General features: G+C 38.9%; 1 protein-coding gene across 1 annotated transcript in view; it reads left to right on the top strand.

Annotated features, from left to right (window-relative positions):
- LOC117294050 overlaps nt 1–18,230 on the top strand; it is a 101,148-nt gene that overhangs the window by 15,138 nt on the left and 67,780 nt on the right. Inside the window, exon 3 of the mRNA XM_033776561.1 lies at nt 15,630–15,722. Coding sequence (XP_033632452.1) covers nt 15,630–15,722 — 93 coding nt within the window. The remainder of the gene's footprint in view (nt 1–15,629; nt 15,723–18,230) is intronic.

Genomic DNA, 18,230 nt, shown 5'->3' with positions numbered 1-18,230 from the left:
CACCTTTGTTGGCCTTTGATAACAATCCAGAAATACCGGCGCATCAAATGACGTTAATACGGTCCACTAGTTTCGGCGTTGTTGTATTTCACACCAAGAATAAAGGATACTGATTACAATTCTTGAGAATAAAAGCAAGCTACAGAGTTTTAGAGCCAGATCAAAGGTGCCAGTACTATAACGACGCACCTTTTGTATACCCATACAACTTAAACATTTTCGGAAAGTCAACTGACTGTGAAGAGTTCATGATCGCTTTGACTATACGTACATTCAACTCCCCTGTCGGAGTCCAACAATGGGGTTGAAGGGAAGCAGTTTGAGATGGTCTTGCTGATAAAAGGCAACGAAAAGCGCGATGGATGTATAAATGCATGAAGTTCATTCATCCCTCCTAATTGCACTGGGCATCCGTGGCTAAAACAGAAGCAGTGCTTAACATTTAACAACATTATTCTTCAGGTTGCCTTCATCCATGGTTGCAATCCTGGTGTCTGCTCCATGGTTTGCTCCATGTATTGTGGAACCATGCAGTTCCCGATGGCTATAGGCTACATTGTACAACCACGTACAAAAGTCTTTTGGGACTCATGGGAGAGGTGTTGGTTCGGAGAACACCCGTTGTGGTGTTGACCTTTCGAATCATAGGCCATATACTCTTCTCCCAAAAGTGTTGTATTTATACGGAGTTGCACCCTCAAGTTAACTTCTTCAGTTTTTCTAATGATTCACAACATTCAAAGCTTCAAACTTCACTTGTGCATTGTTCGCATTGTAACATTCCAGTAGGACTGAACTTGTTTGGTGATAACACTAACACTACACGTTGTTGAGTGTTGGTAATGGATACGTTGTGGTCGAACGATTGGAAAGTGGTACTCCTTTTTGCATACCGTGGTATAGGCCTACTTGTCACCTTCAGAGGTCACCTAAAGGTTAGATAAGGCACTACAACTTGGCTAAAAGCTTCTTAGATGTCATAAGGTGGTCAATACACAAATAACACGTGGTCCATTGACACTTGTCATGTAACGCTAATTCTACCTCCATGGTAACGCCAAAAACGTGCGGCAATAGTTTTGTTTACGATAAAAACAAATCTATGGGGCAGTTGTTAAAAATGTTTTTCTCGGTGGCAATTTTTTTTGGGGGGGGGTAAAAAGCCTTTAAATTTGGTGGATTGTAAGGACTAAAACCTCAGTATTGCATACACAGTAAATGTCAATCACTGCAAGTTTTGAAAAGCATATACCTTAAACAAATAACAAAAGTACCAGTTATCTGGATTATGAAGTTGGTATGTTCAATAATCTGCCATTAGTATAATGTTATGTAAGGAATGAATTGCCATGATAACACAAGTCATGGCGAGGTGTTGGAAAGTAAATAACTCCGATAACCATGATGATAACATGTCCAGCTCATTCCAACTTACACCTGCCCTTTGACAATTATTATTGTAAGATACCAAATCGTCCTGACCCTTCTTACGTGCACTGGAGAGTACACACAACTCTCTAGTATATACAGAACAAGTAGCGTTTTGCTATCATCCAGTTACTCCAATTTGAACACTGATTGTCTTCACACCTACTAGAGATAAGATAATCTGTCGACTTTTTTTTCATTCATTTGTATTCATATTGTGAATGGAAGTTTCAGTTTTATATGTGGAAGGAAAACCCCAGAGAATTACACCAAGGAAGACCGATGTAGTCCGATCAGGACAACAAAGCAAAACCACGTAGTGTCCCCGTTGGGATTTGAACCAGGGTTTCAAGGCGAGGATAGATACCACTATTGTACAAATATTACATGAACTGTGATTATTTAAATGAAGGGGTCACCACTGGACAGCGCATACAATTTCCTCAGGTTCGCCCCTCATACATTCATATTTTCAAATTCGTTCATTGTCATTCTATAAGTGAACGACGACCGGCAATTTTCTTTTCTCAAGACCAGGACATGGACAGTTTTCGTAACATGTTCATGTAACTCATAACATTGGACAATGTTTTATTCCATCTGTACCACGGCATGGTGTCCTGATTGAATAATATATATGAACACGTGATGATATGTTATAATCATAACCCGGCCTTATTCTTGAACAATAATTGACTGCATGGTTCCTAGTGAGAGGGTTAGGTTCCATCTGACCTGAATGTGATTAAAGCCACACGCCCCATGAACTTCAATTAACTACACACTACATTGTGGTCAACCAGAACATGTACTGTTAGTGGTGTTGTGTTCACGTATCATATCTACATAGAGTTTTCTTTATTGAAGTGGGATGTCCGAATTTGGTTGCAATAAATTTAAATAAAACACTTTCTAATTAGTCTCAAGCTATCTGATCAAGCAGAGAAAACCTCCTGCTAAATTAGTACTGTCATTGTTTAACGACCCTACAACCCACCCCAACAACTTAAAGGATTATACAACAAGAACATGTATTAATAAAATTAAAATAAATAAATAAAAGGATTGAAACAAATAAAAATAATTATAAGACAATCAAAAATCAAATACAATCAAATATTTGCAAAAAAAGATAAACATAATTTAGAGAAGAAGAACAAAGTAATACCAGTCACCGTTGTCTATTTTGATTGCTGCGATCGAAATAAGAAGGGTTGACGAAGCAAGAACTACCCTCCGTTATTTAAATCAATTTCCCTGGCGAGTTTGATAATCATAGATTTATTGAAAGTCGGAGGTCTACATTTGTTCAATTCTTATTCCTGTATTTTCCTAAAGATGTTTTGATTTTTATCCACAGAAACCGGAACAATCTTCAGTGGTATCTAATAAGTTTGACTATATTTTTCCAAAGTGTTGCAAATGTTGTAGTTTTGTATGTTACCTTTAAAGGAAATACCCACCTGTGATAAACCCACTGGGTGGGTACCCAACCCATTATCAACAAGGTCGGACAGCATAATATTATTAGCTGTCAGCAAAAATAAACTTCAGAGAAGTTATCATACGGCACTTGATATCTTGAAACAGATAACTTTACAATTGGGGATGGTGATGTGTACGGAATCTTGGCTCAATAAGTAAGGAGGCCTGTGTTTTTGGCTAAGACACACTGAAAGCTGTGAGGTAGCGCCCTCATTGACCAATCCCTTTATAGGGGGACTGGATTAATAAATAGATCGCAAATAGAGAAAATTAAACCGTATACTTATGTTATTGTTAACACGTCTGGTTCCATTGGATGTAGCTACCGACCATCCGCAATTTTTGAATTCCTGTGTATTTTTTTATGCCCCCTTGTTTTAATGTCAAACCTAATTCTGATAATGTCTGCAATTTTATTGTTTTATCTGTAAATTTTGTAAATTCAATGTAATTTTGCCGATGGCAACTAATTTGAATGTTTTTAATAAACCACGAATAATAATAATAAATAATAAGGCAAAGTGGTGAAAGTCGCTGATGAACAAAACGTCCCTTTGCTTGTAAGTTCCACCTCAATGTTAACGTCATGTTCACGACAAGTGGATTGAATTAAGTTCATCCACGTATGTATCCTTTGTATCGAGAGACGCCCAGTAGAAGAATGTTAACTACATCTACATTTGTAGGTAAAGCCTGGCGGGCGACATGTGATATATTGCCCCTGCTGGACTCCTAGACCAAACATGTTATTGTTAACAATTAAAGCGCATGACCCAGTTTAAAGAGGAAAGTTATCGTATTTCATTGTTGACTTTTTCAGTTAAAGTGATTGTATTCCAAAAGTAATTTGCAATTTTCATTTACGGTATAATGTAAATGCAATTTTCTTTTACTGAGCTCGGTACTACCTCGCCTGCGCATAAATCTAGAAGTGAGGCTGTATAACCCTAACCCTACATGAAACAACTTGTTAAAAGGAAATCAGCCATTGAGCATGGTTTAGCATACTTCACGTGTAACCATCGTAGGTGGTCTTTGAATACGACTACATCAAGCTAGTCGAAACGTCGAAATTAAACCATTGGTTCTCCCCAGAGCCAATGCTCGTCCACTGTACCCGACCATTGTATTCGACACACATGGTCACACCAAAATGATCCATGTCGGACAAAATATTGTGTGATACAGACGTAGCATTGTTTTAACATGGTTTTGTTTTTAGTATCATAACGCATGCGTATTTCCATAAAGCTGTTGAGCGGGGGAAAACACTGTCAATTGCTAAAGATTGAATAAAATGAGTGGGGCACCAGATGCAACATACACTGTGTGGAATATTTGCGTTTAACCAATTTATGTAAGCAAGAATTTGATGTGCTTAGCACGTGGTTATGCGTCCAGGCTTTTTGGAATTGGGCTCCGTTTGTAGCAAGTTTGCTTGCAAAACGAAAAGAATAAATATGTGAAGAAATCAACAGATAAATATAGTTACAGCAACAAATACAACTTCACTCTCACATTCTCAATGTTCACCCGTTTCTTTCTAAGTCCTTGGGAATCACGTGGGGTATGTGGCGATATTAACTGATCTACACATCCGCGTTACAAACTTAATTTTACAGACGTGACTATTTAAAGAAGGGCTGAGGATCCGAGGTAGAATGGTGCGATAAGAGAAGATGCTGTTTCCGAAGGGATTAGCTGCTGTTTTATCGACTGTTTATTTTTAAACATGAATGGTCAGGGATCGTCTATGTTTTGAAACATTCACTCCGTGGCTGGTGGACACCGGGAGTGTATATATGGAAGGGTCTGCTAAGCAAGTTGATTTTCATTTTCAGAAATGTGTATAGTGTTTGTTTTCTGTGGAACTGTGGTTGCCGATTGGTGCAGTTAGTGTGAACTATCCAGCATCTCTTAATTGATGATAGGTTTATTTTTAAGCAAACGAATGAGCATTGTTCGTATAATCGGGGGGGGGGGGGTGGCGCTTGGAGGGGTTGCAAAGTCATCGACGGTATAAATCTTTGAATTGTAGGCTGGGTGTAGAATAATAAAAGTTGATAATGAACTTGCTGCAAGGAACTCCTTATTCCTGTTTGTTCCCAAGGAAATCTCCACATAAAACTTGTTTCCCGAAAGACCACAACGTTATAATCATAGCATGTCCGCACCGTGACCGAAACCACGAAGTGATGGTCGTGTATTCCACAGACGATTATTAAAGACACAATGCCGTGGAAATAACTGCTTAGTTCATTGGTTGTGATGTATCAAACCAGCTTAATTGTTATTAATCAGTCGGTGTGTAATTGTTTTCATAAGGTGGGTACTGTCTATCGCAAAGTGGAACAGGCCCCGTGAAATACTATGAATAAAATGAGTTTTTCAGACCAAGCATGATGTAATGATATACATTGGGTTATTATTTACATGGTGTAAACTTTCTGTCCTGATCCAGGGCACGGGCATAGGTCCATGTGCCCATTCCATATGATGTCCTTATAATTCGCAGGGAATGTACGCTTTAAAACCAACGATTTGCGAGATTTATAATATTATTAAAGTTGCTTGAATTGATTCATTCCCCAATACAAAGGTTGTACTTGTACAATTGTTAAATCGGCTGCGTATTAAACACACTTGAAATACAATCTTACACAAACCTATTTACAGTGCCCGTTATGTCATAATACAAAGCAAACACTGAGTTTGCCGAGAATCACAATATCGTGAATGTGGGTGCATTTTAGAGTTCAATTTTACTATAAGGCTAACCCCCGTTATTTTCATTACAAAGTCAAAGTTCAGGATTACGTTTGGGTTTTAACCATGAGTTGTGCAAAATCTACATTGTCATATTGACTCAAGAGGTCCAAATTCCTGCTCTAATATCATTGAATGAACATCAGCAGGTTAATATTATACATGCCTGAATTGTTTGTATTACCAGGAAATTGGGTCGCTTTTGAGGAAAAAAGGAAGAAACACTGAGGGTCACAGCAAGGGTAAATACCTGAAAGTGACTCTACCAGGGTCAATCCAATGAGGTCCTTATACCATCATTGGCACATTGTAAGACACTTGCTTTCTTAATAGTGTTATGTGTGTGTTTGCTCCGGCTTTTTGTTGGCGAAGGACTATGTCAAGTGTTGAAGGACACATTATGTGACTACATGCGAGTAGTTTTGTACAAAATGCGGTTCTAGTTTGGAGGTATGTTTGAATGTTGTGTATCTAAAGATATGACCAATGATCAACCAGTAACAATATATCATGTGGTAGGATTTGACCAATGATCAACCAGTAACAATATATCATGTGGTAGGAAGATATGACCAATGATCAACCAGTAACAATATATCATGTGGTAGGATTTGAAATGGTGCATGGTATAATTATCGATCTCATTATCGATCTCATTTGGGTATATAGTGGTGGTTCTGATTATCGATCTCATTTGGGTATATAGTGGTGGTTCTGATTATCGATCTCATTTGGGTATACAGTGGTGGTTGTGAAAACGATTGAAAACTTGAGTTATCAACCAAAGAGCCAACACTACCTGAGAAGATATTTACACATCTACCTCAAACCTCACCTGGTTTACCACATTGTGATTTAAGCAGTGAATGAAGTATAAGTTTATTCTGATCTTATTTTCCACACGGTGCAAAGCTTCAAACGTTTAACCATAGAGATTTAAATCTAAGCACGTCAGCGGCAGCTTTTTGTGATAAGCCAAACTAAGTAGGGTCAGCCTGTTTGACCTACAAGCCTCGGTTTGATACCGATGTCAATGACAGATATTAATAAAATGGCGGCAACCATAATTGTTTGGTGCGATGCACTCATTTGTGATTAGATGTGTGTAGATCTGTAAGCGTGACGCACGAAAGTGTGAAGTTTTAATTGATTAGACTAAATCAGGAGAACGTCATGACTAGGCTGTTTTATTTGTTTCCAATGAGGTTCCGAATTAATTCAATTACACTTCACCAGCCTGAAACGAACTGTCACATTGAACATCCGCTAGTGATCTCTGTGTGAACCAAGCCAGACAACTTCAGTGTCAAAGTTATTTCAACCGTTTTCAATGGGGCACAAAACGTTCTCAGAGCCAGAGCAGACGCTCCGTGGCAGTAACAACATAAAAATAAAGGATATTAAGAGCATAGCAATGATGTTGCCTGCTGGTTTGTTCGCTATTTGTTTCTTATTCGAATGGGTTACTAGGGCGGGGTTTGGTTGAACAGATGTGTGGAATTGCCTACAGTTTAAGGTCTCTTAACAGAAACCAATGGTGTGTCCATTCTGCCCACAGATTTCTATTTATGGCCTTGCTTCAATTGTCAACCCTTGCACTTGTCCTAGTTCTTATACTAAATCTGCTAAAACACAACATGCTCAATGTCAACCAGTCAAACGGATGGCGGGATAGTAACCTCGTCCCCTGGGTGTTTGGGAAGCATGGCCCTGCGCTTGCACATGGTTGTTGGAGCAGTCTCGTACTAATGTTAGAAAAGTAGGCACATGTGCGTCGAAGGGGGTTGACCCACTTCCGTTCCAAGGGTTTAACATGAACTTGCCCATGGTGCACTATTTGACTCTTCTTTCCTCTTTCCTTTTCTGACATTAGTTTAACAATGATATTGCGGTGGCAGGGTCATGTGAAAAGAAAGCAGGAAATACCATGGGGACGAGATTGTTTGAGATGACCTACATGGGAACGTATTCTGATGACTAATTTGTTATTATTCGATTGTTTGTTAAAGCCCTTGTTATAGTTCATGATAAAAGAAGATTCGTCGATGCGTACTATGTCTGTTAGCCCAGGGCTGTTTTTTATGGATAAGAGACAGACGAGCCCACATGGGAAGTCTGCTGCTCCAAATTTACGCGGCAAAGAAAACATGGTTGTCAAAAGAACAATACTGTATCGTTGTAAAACCACGTTGTAGCCACATTTATTTTATGCGCAAGATACAGCAAATTCGCAAACTTAGAGTGTTGTTATTTTTAACACACTTTGAACCGATGTGTTAAATTTCATGCTGTCTTGTTTCGAAGGAGAGACATTTGATAATGGTTTATGATTAGTATGTTTGTGTATCACTCACTTTTCATTAAGTCAATGGTCGTAGTTAAAGTTTCCCAGACCAACAGCCAACACGTCATCATGCCATTTGCGTGACGTATTTGAGCTACTGACGGCTAATAAGGCGCAGTTTTGATGACGTAGTTGGTCTGTGACGGCTATTGTTTTAAGTTTGATTGTCTCGTCGCGCATGATCAGTAAATCGTCTAGACATTAGTGAATACAAAAATACTCAATAATCGATGACTGTACCAGTACCTCTATGAAGTCAATCAGGGTTTAGCAACAATTATAATCACATTCAAATGAAACGACGATAATGGAAAGATCTAATTATTAGCCAAACTAACCTTTTCAGAGCTCAGTGTATATTAAAACATCAGTCGATTGTTGTTTCTATTTGACTACTTTTGTTATTAATTATTGTTTATATTATTACTAAATTTGTTCGGGGTAGGGCTCATTTTGCTATGATCTTTTTGCACTGATTGGTTTTCAATTTTTGTACCGTATTCATATAAATAATATATGTTTTTGTATATTGCACGTGACATTCAATACTCTTTAACTAGATGTATTTCCGTTAAGTTGATCCAAAGAGATAATAGTTTCCTTATTAATTAATGATCGTTTGTTATGACTGCTTATCTGCACAGGTGGCTTTTTCATCTTTCTCTTTTTTTTCCTGGTTTTAAAAACTAACCTAAAGCTCACGCAACTTCACATGTTATTTTTGAGTAGACGCATCAGCCAGAATGTCTGACTTTATAAATTAACTGCATAATCACATAGTCCTAATTAAATTACTCTCTACAGTAAATTCAAACGTTCATGCGGTTCAATAAAAAACAACATGTTTTTCAATGTAATTGTCTGTAATGATTTACCTTGCTCTAAGTAGACCAATGAACCCTTGATGATATAGTCGATTGAGGCTGCATTAACGTTACCCAACTCCTTCGCAAACCCCTTCCACTGAACTTCATGCCAATCCCTACATGGTTGTTATCGGTCAGGCACGACCCCCTGCCCCGTTTCCTGTACATAGATCCATTGTTTTGATTTACCGAAGGCAGGGCAGGCACGAATGATCCTTTAAAACTGTAAAAAGGGTGAATGTAATCCGCGAAGGTCACACAACTAAAGTGGTCCCTGGACTCTATACTAGATCATTCACAATTGGCATCATTTGGGAATACACATCATTCGTATAGATACTTAATGCACTGACGTCTGGACACCAATCTTCAACATCGTTGACAGCTCATTAGTATTATGTTTGTTGTTAAGATTCAATACATGCTTCATTGTATACATGTGCTTGGTTCACTTTTAGAGGGTGACAATATTGTTTGGTTCGGGTGTACGGAGCTCTGGAAGTGACATCCAACTTTTCGAGATCCTGAGATATACTGCACGGCGATGACATCATCAGTGTAAGATGTCGACATCCTGAGATGCATTTTTTTATTTATATTTTTTTTTATTTTTATGCACTACATCCTGAAAGTAGAATGTCGTCTTCCCTAGATGATTCATCTTGGGTTCTCGACATTTTCTGGATTCCATCTGTCCAGGATCTCAGATAGTCAACGTCCTACGTTCAGGATGTCGTCCTCCCGAGATAATTTATCTCAGGAAACCGCCATTGCACTCACATGATGTTGACATCTTAAGATATCATCACATCATAGCATATCATGAAGAAGGCATCGTAACTTATAGGATGTCATTTTTTCGTGTCATCTCGCAGTAAATCTAATTATCTCAAATAGTGGATGTTCTTTCCGGAACTCCGTACGAGTGGGACGCCTGATTAGAAGAGACTAAATGGGGGGGGGGGGGGGGGGGGGTGATGGTGCGGAGCTTTGGTAATTAGGAGTTATGAAGGATGGACATGGAAGTAATTTATTAATTAATGATCGTTTGTTATGACTGCTTATCTGCACAGGTGGCTTTTTCATCTTTCTCTTTTTTTTTCCTGGTTTTAAAAACTAACCTAAAACTCACGTAACTTCACATGTTATTTTTGAGTAGACGCATCAGCCAGAATGTCTGACTTTATAAATTTACTGCATAATCACATAGTCCTAATTAAATTACTCTCTACAGTAAATTCAAACGTTCATGCGGTTCAATAAAAAACAACATGTTTTTCAATGTAATGGTCTGTAATGATTTACCTTGCTCTAAAGTAGACCAATGAACCCTTGATGATATAGTCGATTGAGGCTGCATTAACGTTGCCCAACTCCTTCGCAAACCCCTTCCACTGAACTTCATGCCAATCCCTACATGGTTGTTATCGGTGTCAGGCACGACCCCCTGCCTCGTTTCCTGTACATAGATCCATTTAAAGGGGTCGAGGGTCCTGTTAAAAAGCAGACCCCAACGAATTAAATCATTGCTGCGACGGCTGTTGCTTGTCACAAAATATTAGGATTAATTCATGTTGTGCAAGATCCGTCACTACCTTTTCTGGAAATAGGTACATCTTGTTAATAAACGTTGTACTAACTGTTTTTGATTGCGAAATTAATTAACCTTAAGTTCGATTCAGTTCATGTTTTAGGTTGAACCTACTTAAATTGGAAACACCGGTTATTTATTTTTTAGTCTGTGTGGATTTGGGCGTTATTCACCTATGCGTGCAAACAATGCGAATGCAGCTTTCAAGTATTGCACCCTTTTGGACACTGACTGCATGTCACACGTAACGCTATAAACGTTGCGCAAGTGGACTTACGCAGTTGCGTAAAGTTTCGTGAAATCGGCTGCTAGTCTGCAGGAACGCCAGTTTGGGAGTCAAACTTGCACGTGGAAAAAAACTTGGAGGAGTGTAACGCGTAAACTCACATGGACACTATAACTTATAATGGCACGACGAAGATGACGGTGACGTCATGTGATTTGATTTAAACGTCATTGATTGTTTTGTTGTGTGATGGTGTTTTTGTTTAGCTGCGTGTTAAGCAGAAATTATTGTGCTTACCGATTCCAAATTAAAGAAAAACATTTTAAGAGCAGATATATGATTTAGTCTGTCACCGCACGATTGCCAATGGTAACAGTTATAATTTGTTATGTTCAATGAGATCTGTAGTTTTTTAAACTCATTACTTTCATAGAGGGTGTTATAAAGCATACCTTGATACCCATGGAACACCAATATTGCCGAATCTATTTCATGCTTTTGGAAACATATCGGTTTACGTTTCATCTTTAATACATAGGTATAGTCTTTAATATGTCTTTTTATGCTCCCTTGTTTTGATTGATTGGCGTTTACTTCACCTTAATGATGTTAGCCTTTAGTCAAGGCGCACGCGGCACACCGGATAGCACGCACAGCCCCAAAAATGTAACGCACGAAAAAAGACTATCACCGCGAGTGGCGAAGCCGCAAAGCGCCTTTACCAACTCGTTTTGGGGGCCTTATGGTTTTCTTTACATTTGCCAACGATTTTGGTGGGAGAAAATGAATACATAATGCATTAGCGTGGTGAGTTGCTGGCCAATAAGAAGCCACAACTACTTGCATGACGTCACAAGAACGTTCGATGCAAATTCGTTACATTTTCTCCCACCAAAAGGCGCTTCGCGGCTTCGCCGCTCGCGGTGATAGTCTTTTTTCGTGCGTTATATTTTTGGGGTTGTCCGTGCCATCCGGTGTGCTGCGTGCGCCTTGACTAAAGGCTATAATGATGTCTGTTGCAAAGCCATGGTTGTCGTTAGGTTAACAAATAAATGAAGAATAGGACCTGTGTTTGATTGAACCTGCAGTTGCAGTGGCAGCCATTGGATTCTCCCATATATGGTTGTCCTTTAAGTTGCATTCGCTTGGTTAACGATAACCACCATGAAGGACTACCACGTGTAGTTACGCATCCCTGGCTATTTCAAGAAGTTCATTTAGCCTTTCAATTTAAAGGATTATCGAGTCTCTCTCTGAAAATTAAGCATTATATATTGCACTGCGTGATACACGCGGCACAGCGCCAATTGCGAACCACGTGAAATACCATACCAGGAGGTTCTCCCGCCTAGCTGACGTAGGCAGGAAACATCTCAATTTGATTGCCGGGTATATCGGAGCTTTAGACGGTTGCACCATGGAGGTGGATCACGCTAGGAGGAGACTGATGAACAGTAACAAGAAAACTGCTGGCTTGTAATATGGTTGTAACAATCAGGCGGGGATGCAATCCGGTGTAACATTCCACTAATAATATGTATCGTGCTTCGCATATTAGCGATGGGAAAATTGCTTTATTATGCTATAATTCAATCAATGTTTCAACTTGAGGTTCAGTCTTTGCTCCAGTCGTTGATAGATAGAATAATTGATTTACTTGATTTGAAGTGTTATTTGAAGGTCAGTTATGTTTTGACCACAAGTTTAAAGTTATGTCGCCTGTATATTATGTTGGAATGTTGACTAGCAGCTGAGAATGGTTTGGTATCCATTGTAAGTGTTCTTGGTATCCATTGTAAGTGTTCTTGGTGTCAATGTTGAAGACTATCCAAACAAGACATAGATTGTTTACACCCTGCCTGACCTCAACTAAACACTATGGGATAATCTTATGTAATGTTTAGCAAGGTCAACAGAGCTAGGCCTGGGGCAGGGATACAATAAATGTTTCAACAGTTTCAAACATTTTGTATAACTGAACGAAAGCTCTGTCGATGATTCCCATATTCTGATTAGACTGAAGTGCATTGATAATCTAATATCGTCAAAGGATTTGACCTCAGAGGTTCAAGGGTTGACTTGTAGCGTTATTTAGCTCTTTTCATAAGGCATACTTAAAGACATTGTACACTATTTGTAATTGTCTAAGACCAGTCTTCTCACTTGGTGTATTTCAAAATATGCATAAAGTAACAAACCTGTGAAAGTTTGAGCTCAATCGGTCGTCGAAGTTGCGAGATAATTATGAAAGAAAAACACCCTTGTCACACGAAGTTGAGTGCTTTCAGACGCTTGATTTCGATACTTCAAATTCTTAGTCTGAGGTCTCGAAATCAAATTCGTGGAAAATTACTTCTTTCTCGAAAAGTACATTTCTCCAGAGGGAGCCGTTTAAAAAAAAATATTCTATCCACAGCTCACCATTACTTGTTACCAATTAAGTTTTTATGCTTAATAACTTTTTTGAGTAACTACCAATAGTGTCCACTGCCTTTAAACAAGTCTTCAAACTTTCTCAATTCCCATGAAAGGAAAGTAGAATACGTAGTATTTAATTGATGGCTTCGGTAGTGGCTAATGCCTTTAACGTTGATTGGTCGGAAATGTGTGAATGTCTAGGTCAAGTTTTAGCATCCTTATCACTTTAACTTCATAAAGTGTGCCTCTGTTAAACAACAGTACATCACAATCCACACTTACAAGCCCATATTGTATAGCACCATGTCATCTGCGTCCAACATGCAAAAATGCAATATTGGTCGCAGCTTGATTTGGATTGAACACATTTGTTGCAAACTCGTAAAGGTCGAAAGAAGGGCAGGTTCAGGATATCGTCCAGCCCTATAGCCTAAAGCCTACGGGGTCCAGGGTAGCTTGAAGGTAAGAGAACCATCGGGAGGTATCAACGCACGGGTGGCTATCTATAGGAGAAAGGTCGCTTCCTTGAGGTAGCATGTGATGCCTAGGACAAGAGGGAGTAGCTCACATTGATTAAACAGCTTAATATGATCGGTCTGTGGTCCAACCTGGTCAGCTGAGACCAGCCCTTGCTGGGTCACTCTGATGTTTAATGCTGGGTTGTTGTGTGTGTGTTCTTAGAGAATGAAGGAACAAGTTAAAGAAGTCTAATTAAGTAGGTCGCTTTAATCATGACATTGGATATATGCTTGCAAGATAACCTTCATAAAACCAGAACACGAAAAGGTCAGTTTGGAGGAGCTTGGTTGTGTGGAATATCTACTCGGTTGGAAGTATCGTTTTTCAATCCTCACTGATGGGATTCTACTATTGTTTCTTTCTTTCTTTTGATTGAATCAGAGTTGTTTTGATTTACCGAAGGCAGGGCCGGCACGAATGATCCTTTAAAACTGTAAAAAGGGTGAATGTAATCCGCGAAGGTCACACAACTAAAGTGGTCCCTGGACTCTATACTAGATCATTCACAATTGGCATCATTTGGGAATACACATCATTCGTATAGATACTTAGTGCACTGACGTCTGGACACCAATCTTCAACATCGTTGACAGCTCATTAGTATTATGTTTGTTGTTAAGATTCAATACATGCTTCATTGTATACATGTGCTTGGTTCACTTTTAGAGGGTGACAATATTGTTTGGTTCTGGTGTACGGAGCTCTGGAAGTGACATCCAACTTTTCGAGATCCTGAGATATACTGCATTTTTGTTTTGTTTCATGCACTACATCCTGAAAGTAGAATGTCGTCTTCCCTAGATGATTCATCTTGGGTTCTCGACATTTTCTGGATTTCATCTGTCCAGGATCTCAGATAGTCAACGTCCTACGTTCAGGATGTCGTCCTCCCGAGATAATTTATCTCAGAAAACCGCCATTGCACTCACATGATGTTGACATCTTAAGATATCATCACATCATAGCATATCATGAAGAAGGCATCGTAACTTAGGATGTCATTTTTTCGTGTCATGTCGCAGTAAATCTAATTATCTCAAATAGTGGATGTTCTTTCCGGAACTCCGTACGAGTGGGACGCCTGATTAGAAGAGACTAAGTGGGGGGGGGGTGATAGTGCGGAGCTTTGGTAATTATGAGTTATGAAGGATGGACATGGAAGTAATTTATGAGTAGGATAAAACAGGTGATTAAAACACACCCATTAATGCCCCTTCATCAAAACAAACGGAAATATTAGTCAGTCAATGTAGTAATTAAATTAATTTGAGGACCAGCTTTTGAAAACCATAATGTTGCGTTTAGTGAATTTTAAACTTCTTTTGCCCCTTTTCACGTTTTAAGATTATACAGATCAAGAAAACGTACTTGTATCTGCGACTAAATGTCAGACATTTTAAGCGTTCCAATTTCCCAAGCTTATAAAGTAAAAATAATTTTTGTTCAACCCCAAAATCAAAGTAAAAATAGGTAACCTTTTCACTGATACTATATTTTGAAAGCTTGATTTCTTGAGGCCTGTCTGATGGAGACAACACGTTTTCGTTAAATAAACTGTTGAGTGAATGTTCCCAGAAGATCAAGGTTCGAAATTAACTTGTTAAATGTTAGCGGATGATGTTGGGTTGCAGTTAAACTGGTCAATGTATAAAGTGACAGTCAAGCGAGCGACCATTGTGACATTACAGGTCAATGTCTCCATTGCTGGGTTGTGGAATTTGTTTTGGGTTTCTTTAAAACAAACATTTCGACTCATTAATAAAAAGGCATTAATGGAAAAAAAAATTGTGGCTAGCTGGCAAAAAGGCTATGACACCTCAATTGTTTTTAAACACCAAAACACCATAATGTAATTGTATGTAGACTCAATAATATCCCAACGGAACATTGATTGGGGGAAGAATAAATGTGCAAGGGATCAAGATGTCTGTTAAGAAGATTATTAATAAAATACATGTATTATTATTTTTTTTCTTTTCGTTTCAGCTGTTTGCGACAGGACTTGTGTACACGGCACCTGTATCGGTAGAAACCAGTGTCAATGTGAGCAGGGATATCACGGCCATACCTGCGAGAGAGGTAACAATTTGTAATAACTTTGTTGAACTTCCTTTAAAGTGTATAAAACAGGTCCCGGTAGTTCGCATGTTTCCCCTAGGCCTACTGTGGAGTTCATCTGTCGTACCATGGAGCTCCATGGTCATTATACAAGCTTGTCATTATGTGCTGGTCTGAAAAAGTGTCATCATCTAATTCCGTGTCGAGGTTTGGATTGGGTCGATGCCTATAAACCCAAGTAAAATGAATGGAGAGAAAATAGGTAACTTTCTAGAAAAAATCAATGTGAGATTTATCAATCTGTTTACATACAGTAAACTGTTGAGGTCTGCATATCACTTTGTCGCCATGAAATTATTATCTTCCCTTTGTTTGTCATTAGATAATTTCATAAGTCAATCACTCTACGTAAAACTGCTGTCACTCTGTAACAATCCACTGCGAGGTAGTTCATCGGGATGAAACCAGTGAGGGTATGCAGATAGGTAAACTCAAAACCTATTTATAGCAAATGACATTATCGGATGTTAGTGCGTGACAGTAATGTCTATTGATCTATATCATCATACCTCTTTGATATTCATCGACCTTTGGATGATCATCTTCAATCTCTTTCACTCCTCCCATCGTTACATTAAACCCATCACCTGTCAATCAAACCCTTTGAGAGACGTGCGGAATTAGCCGTGGTTTCCTGTCACCACACATCCAATGGACGGAACATCACGATCTTCATTTATAGTTGAGTCATACATGAATGTTAATACACCTCTCAAGATGGTTTTCATAATTGTCCACACTTATTAGATTACACCCAGGGACTTATCAGTGAACATTATCGGATATCGGTAAATGTCAAGGATCAAGGGAAAACCGGGCGGTAACCTTGAATAGTGTGCGCGCTCAAGCCAGCTCCATTTATCGTGAATTGCAGTTCATTTGTCGTATAAATGTGCTTGTTCATAGTTATATTAGCTAATAAATTGAATTAAAGCTTTATTGAAATACGAAGGGGCTACTAGGCATTCGGCAAATATTATGTAATTGTATTCATAGAAAAAAAGCACAATTTAGTTTTTAATAATATGTTATAGAAGTGAATTTATTTAAACATCAATTTCTCAGAGTTAAGGATCTAGAATGAACTGTCTCCGGCCTTCTTATAATCTTCTATACTGTCTTTGGAAATGCCCGGGTAGTCCGGCAGTAACTCAGGCAAGGGTTTAAAGTGTCTTGGGTTACAAACACGAGGGCGTAAACGTCCATTTAGGAAACTCAAATAAATCCCGGACATCCTTCATGAGATTTATATGTTATCTTCTCCCTTCATAAAATAAATGCATTTTATTGCATTTTACTTATTGAAAGAAGTAAATGAAATATAGACTCAACTTCCTGAAAAATAAGTCCGTCGCGATTGAATGTATCACCCTGGATTGGTCGATTCTCTCGTCAATCACTCTTTATGAATGACGGATTCGAACTGCTTGATCCGTTTTAAGTAACTAACTCGACAAAGTAATACTCAACTGGAAATCGATGTTGTAAATAATAGTTCATGATCTGGAATCGTTAGAGGAGACTTGTTGGACATTTTGTATGATGTAGCATTATGACTATCTTCGGTTTGTATGGATCTTATAGTTCTAGGTCAGATTTTGGTTCCTAAGTCTCTGATCAGAACCAGACCTGTCTGACTGAAAGGATACAACGAGGCCCACACGAATTCCGATTTGCAGAATGCACTCTTAATGCGTAATTTACGAATGAGCAGTGGCTCAATGCCAGCTGATTGAGAGTGATTTAGGAATATTACTGGTAAGTTTCCAAAATTGTAGTCCAATCTGTGTGTAACAAGCTATTTGCATTGAGTGATGTTAAAACGGGAGCTCAAAGAATGTCGGTACACTCTCCCCCGTCCAATATTGGTGTGTCTGAGCATCTTTCTTGGCTCCATGGTTTGAGCGTGTCGGGGCAACGGTGTTTGAATGCACAGTTTGGCAGACCATTATACGTTCTCGGTTCAATGCAACTGATGCCCTTCCCATAAAATAAGCGAAACAAACAAAAAAAGAAACAAACAAAGAAACAAACAAACAAACAAACAAACAAACAAACAAACAAACAAACAAACAAAAAAACAAACCAACCAACAACGCAAGTAAACGTAACACTCAAAATTACTTCAACATAATCAATGGGATCCGTTTTGTTTTTTTACAAACCCAGGGCGTCCTCGCTCTTATGTTCGTGTACAAAACTAACAGGGACATTGCAAAAAAAGGGTAAAACGAACCATCTATGTGTGTGGTAGTGGGGGGGGGGGGGCGGTTGACAACCCCCTCGCAAAGTTTCCATGCCTGCGGTTATATCCCCTTCCCCCCATCCCTCCCAATGGAATAAAACCAGGACTTTGTCATGTAATGACTGGCGCAGAGAACATGGTCTGTATTGTACATCATAGACACGAGAAGAGATCTGTATTTTGTTGCCTTTTGGTTAAAACCAGATGCGCAATTCATGGTATCT

Source organism: Asterias rubens, chromosome 8, assembly GCF_902459465.1.
Source record: "Asterias rubens chromosome 8, eAstRub1.3, whole genome shotgun sequence".
NCBI lineage: Eukaryota > Metazoa > Echinodermata > Asteroidea > Forcipulatida > Asteriidae > Asterias > Asterias rubens.
Note: the sequence above shows the minus strand (reverse complement) of the source record. Positions and strands in the feature narration are given on the sequence as shown.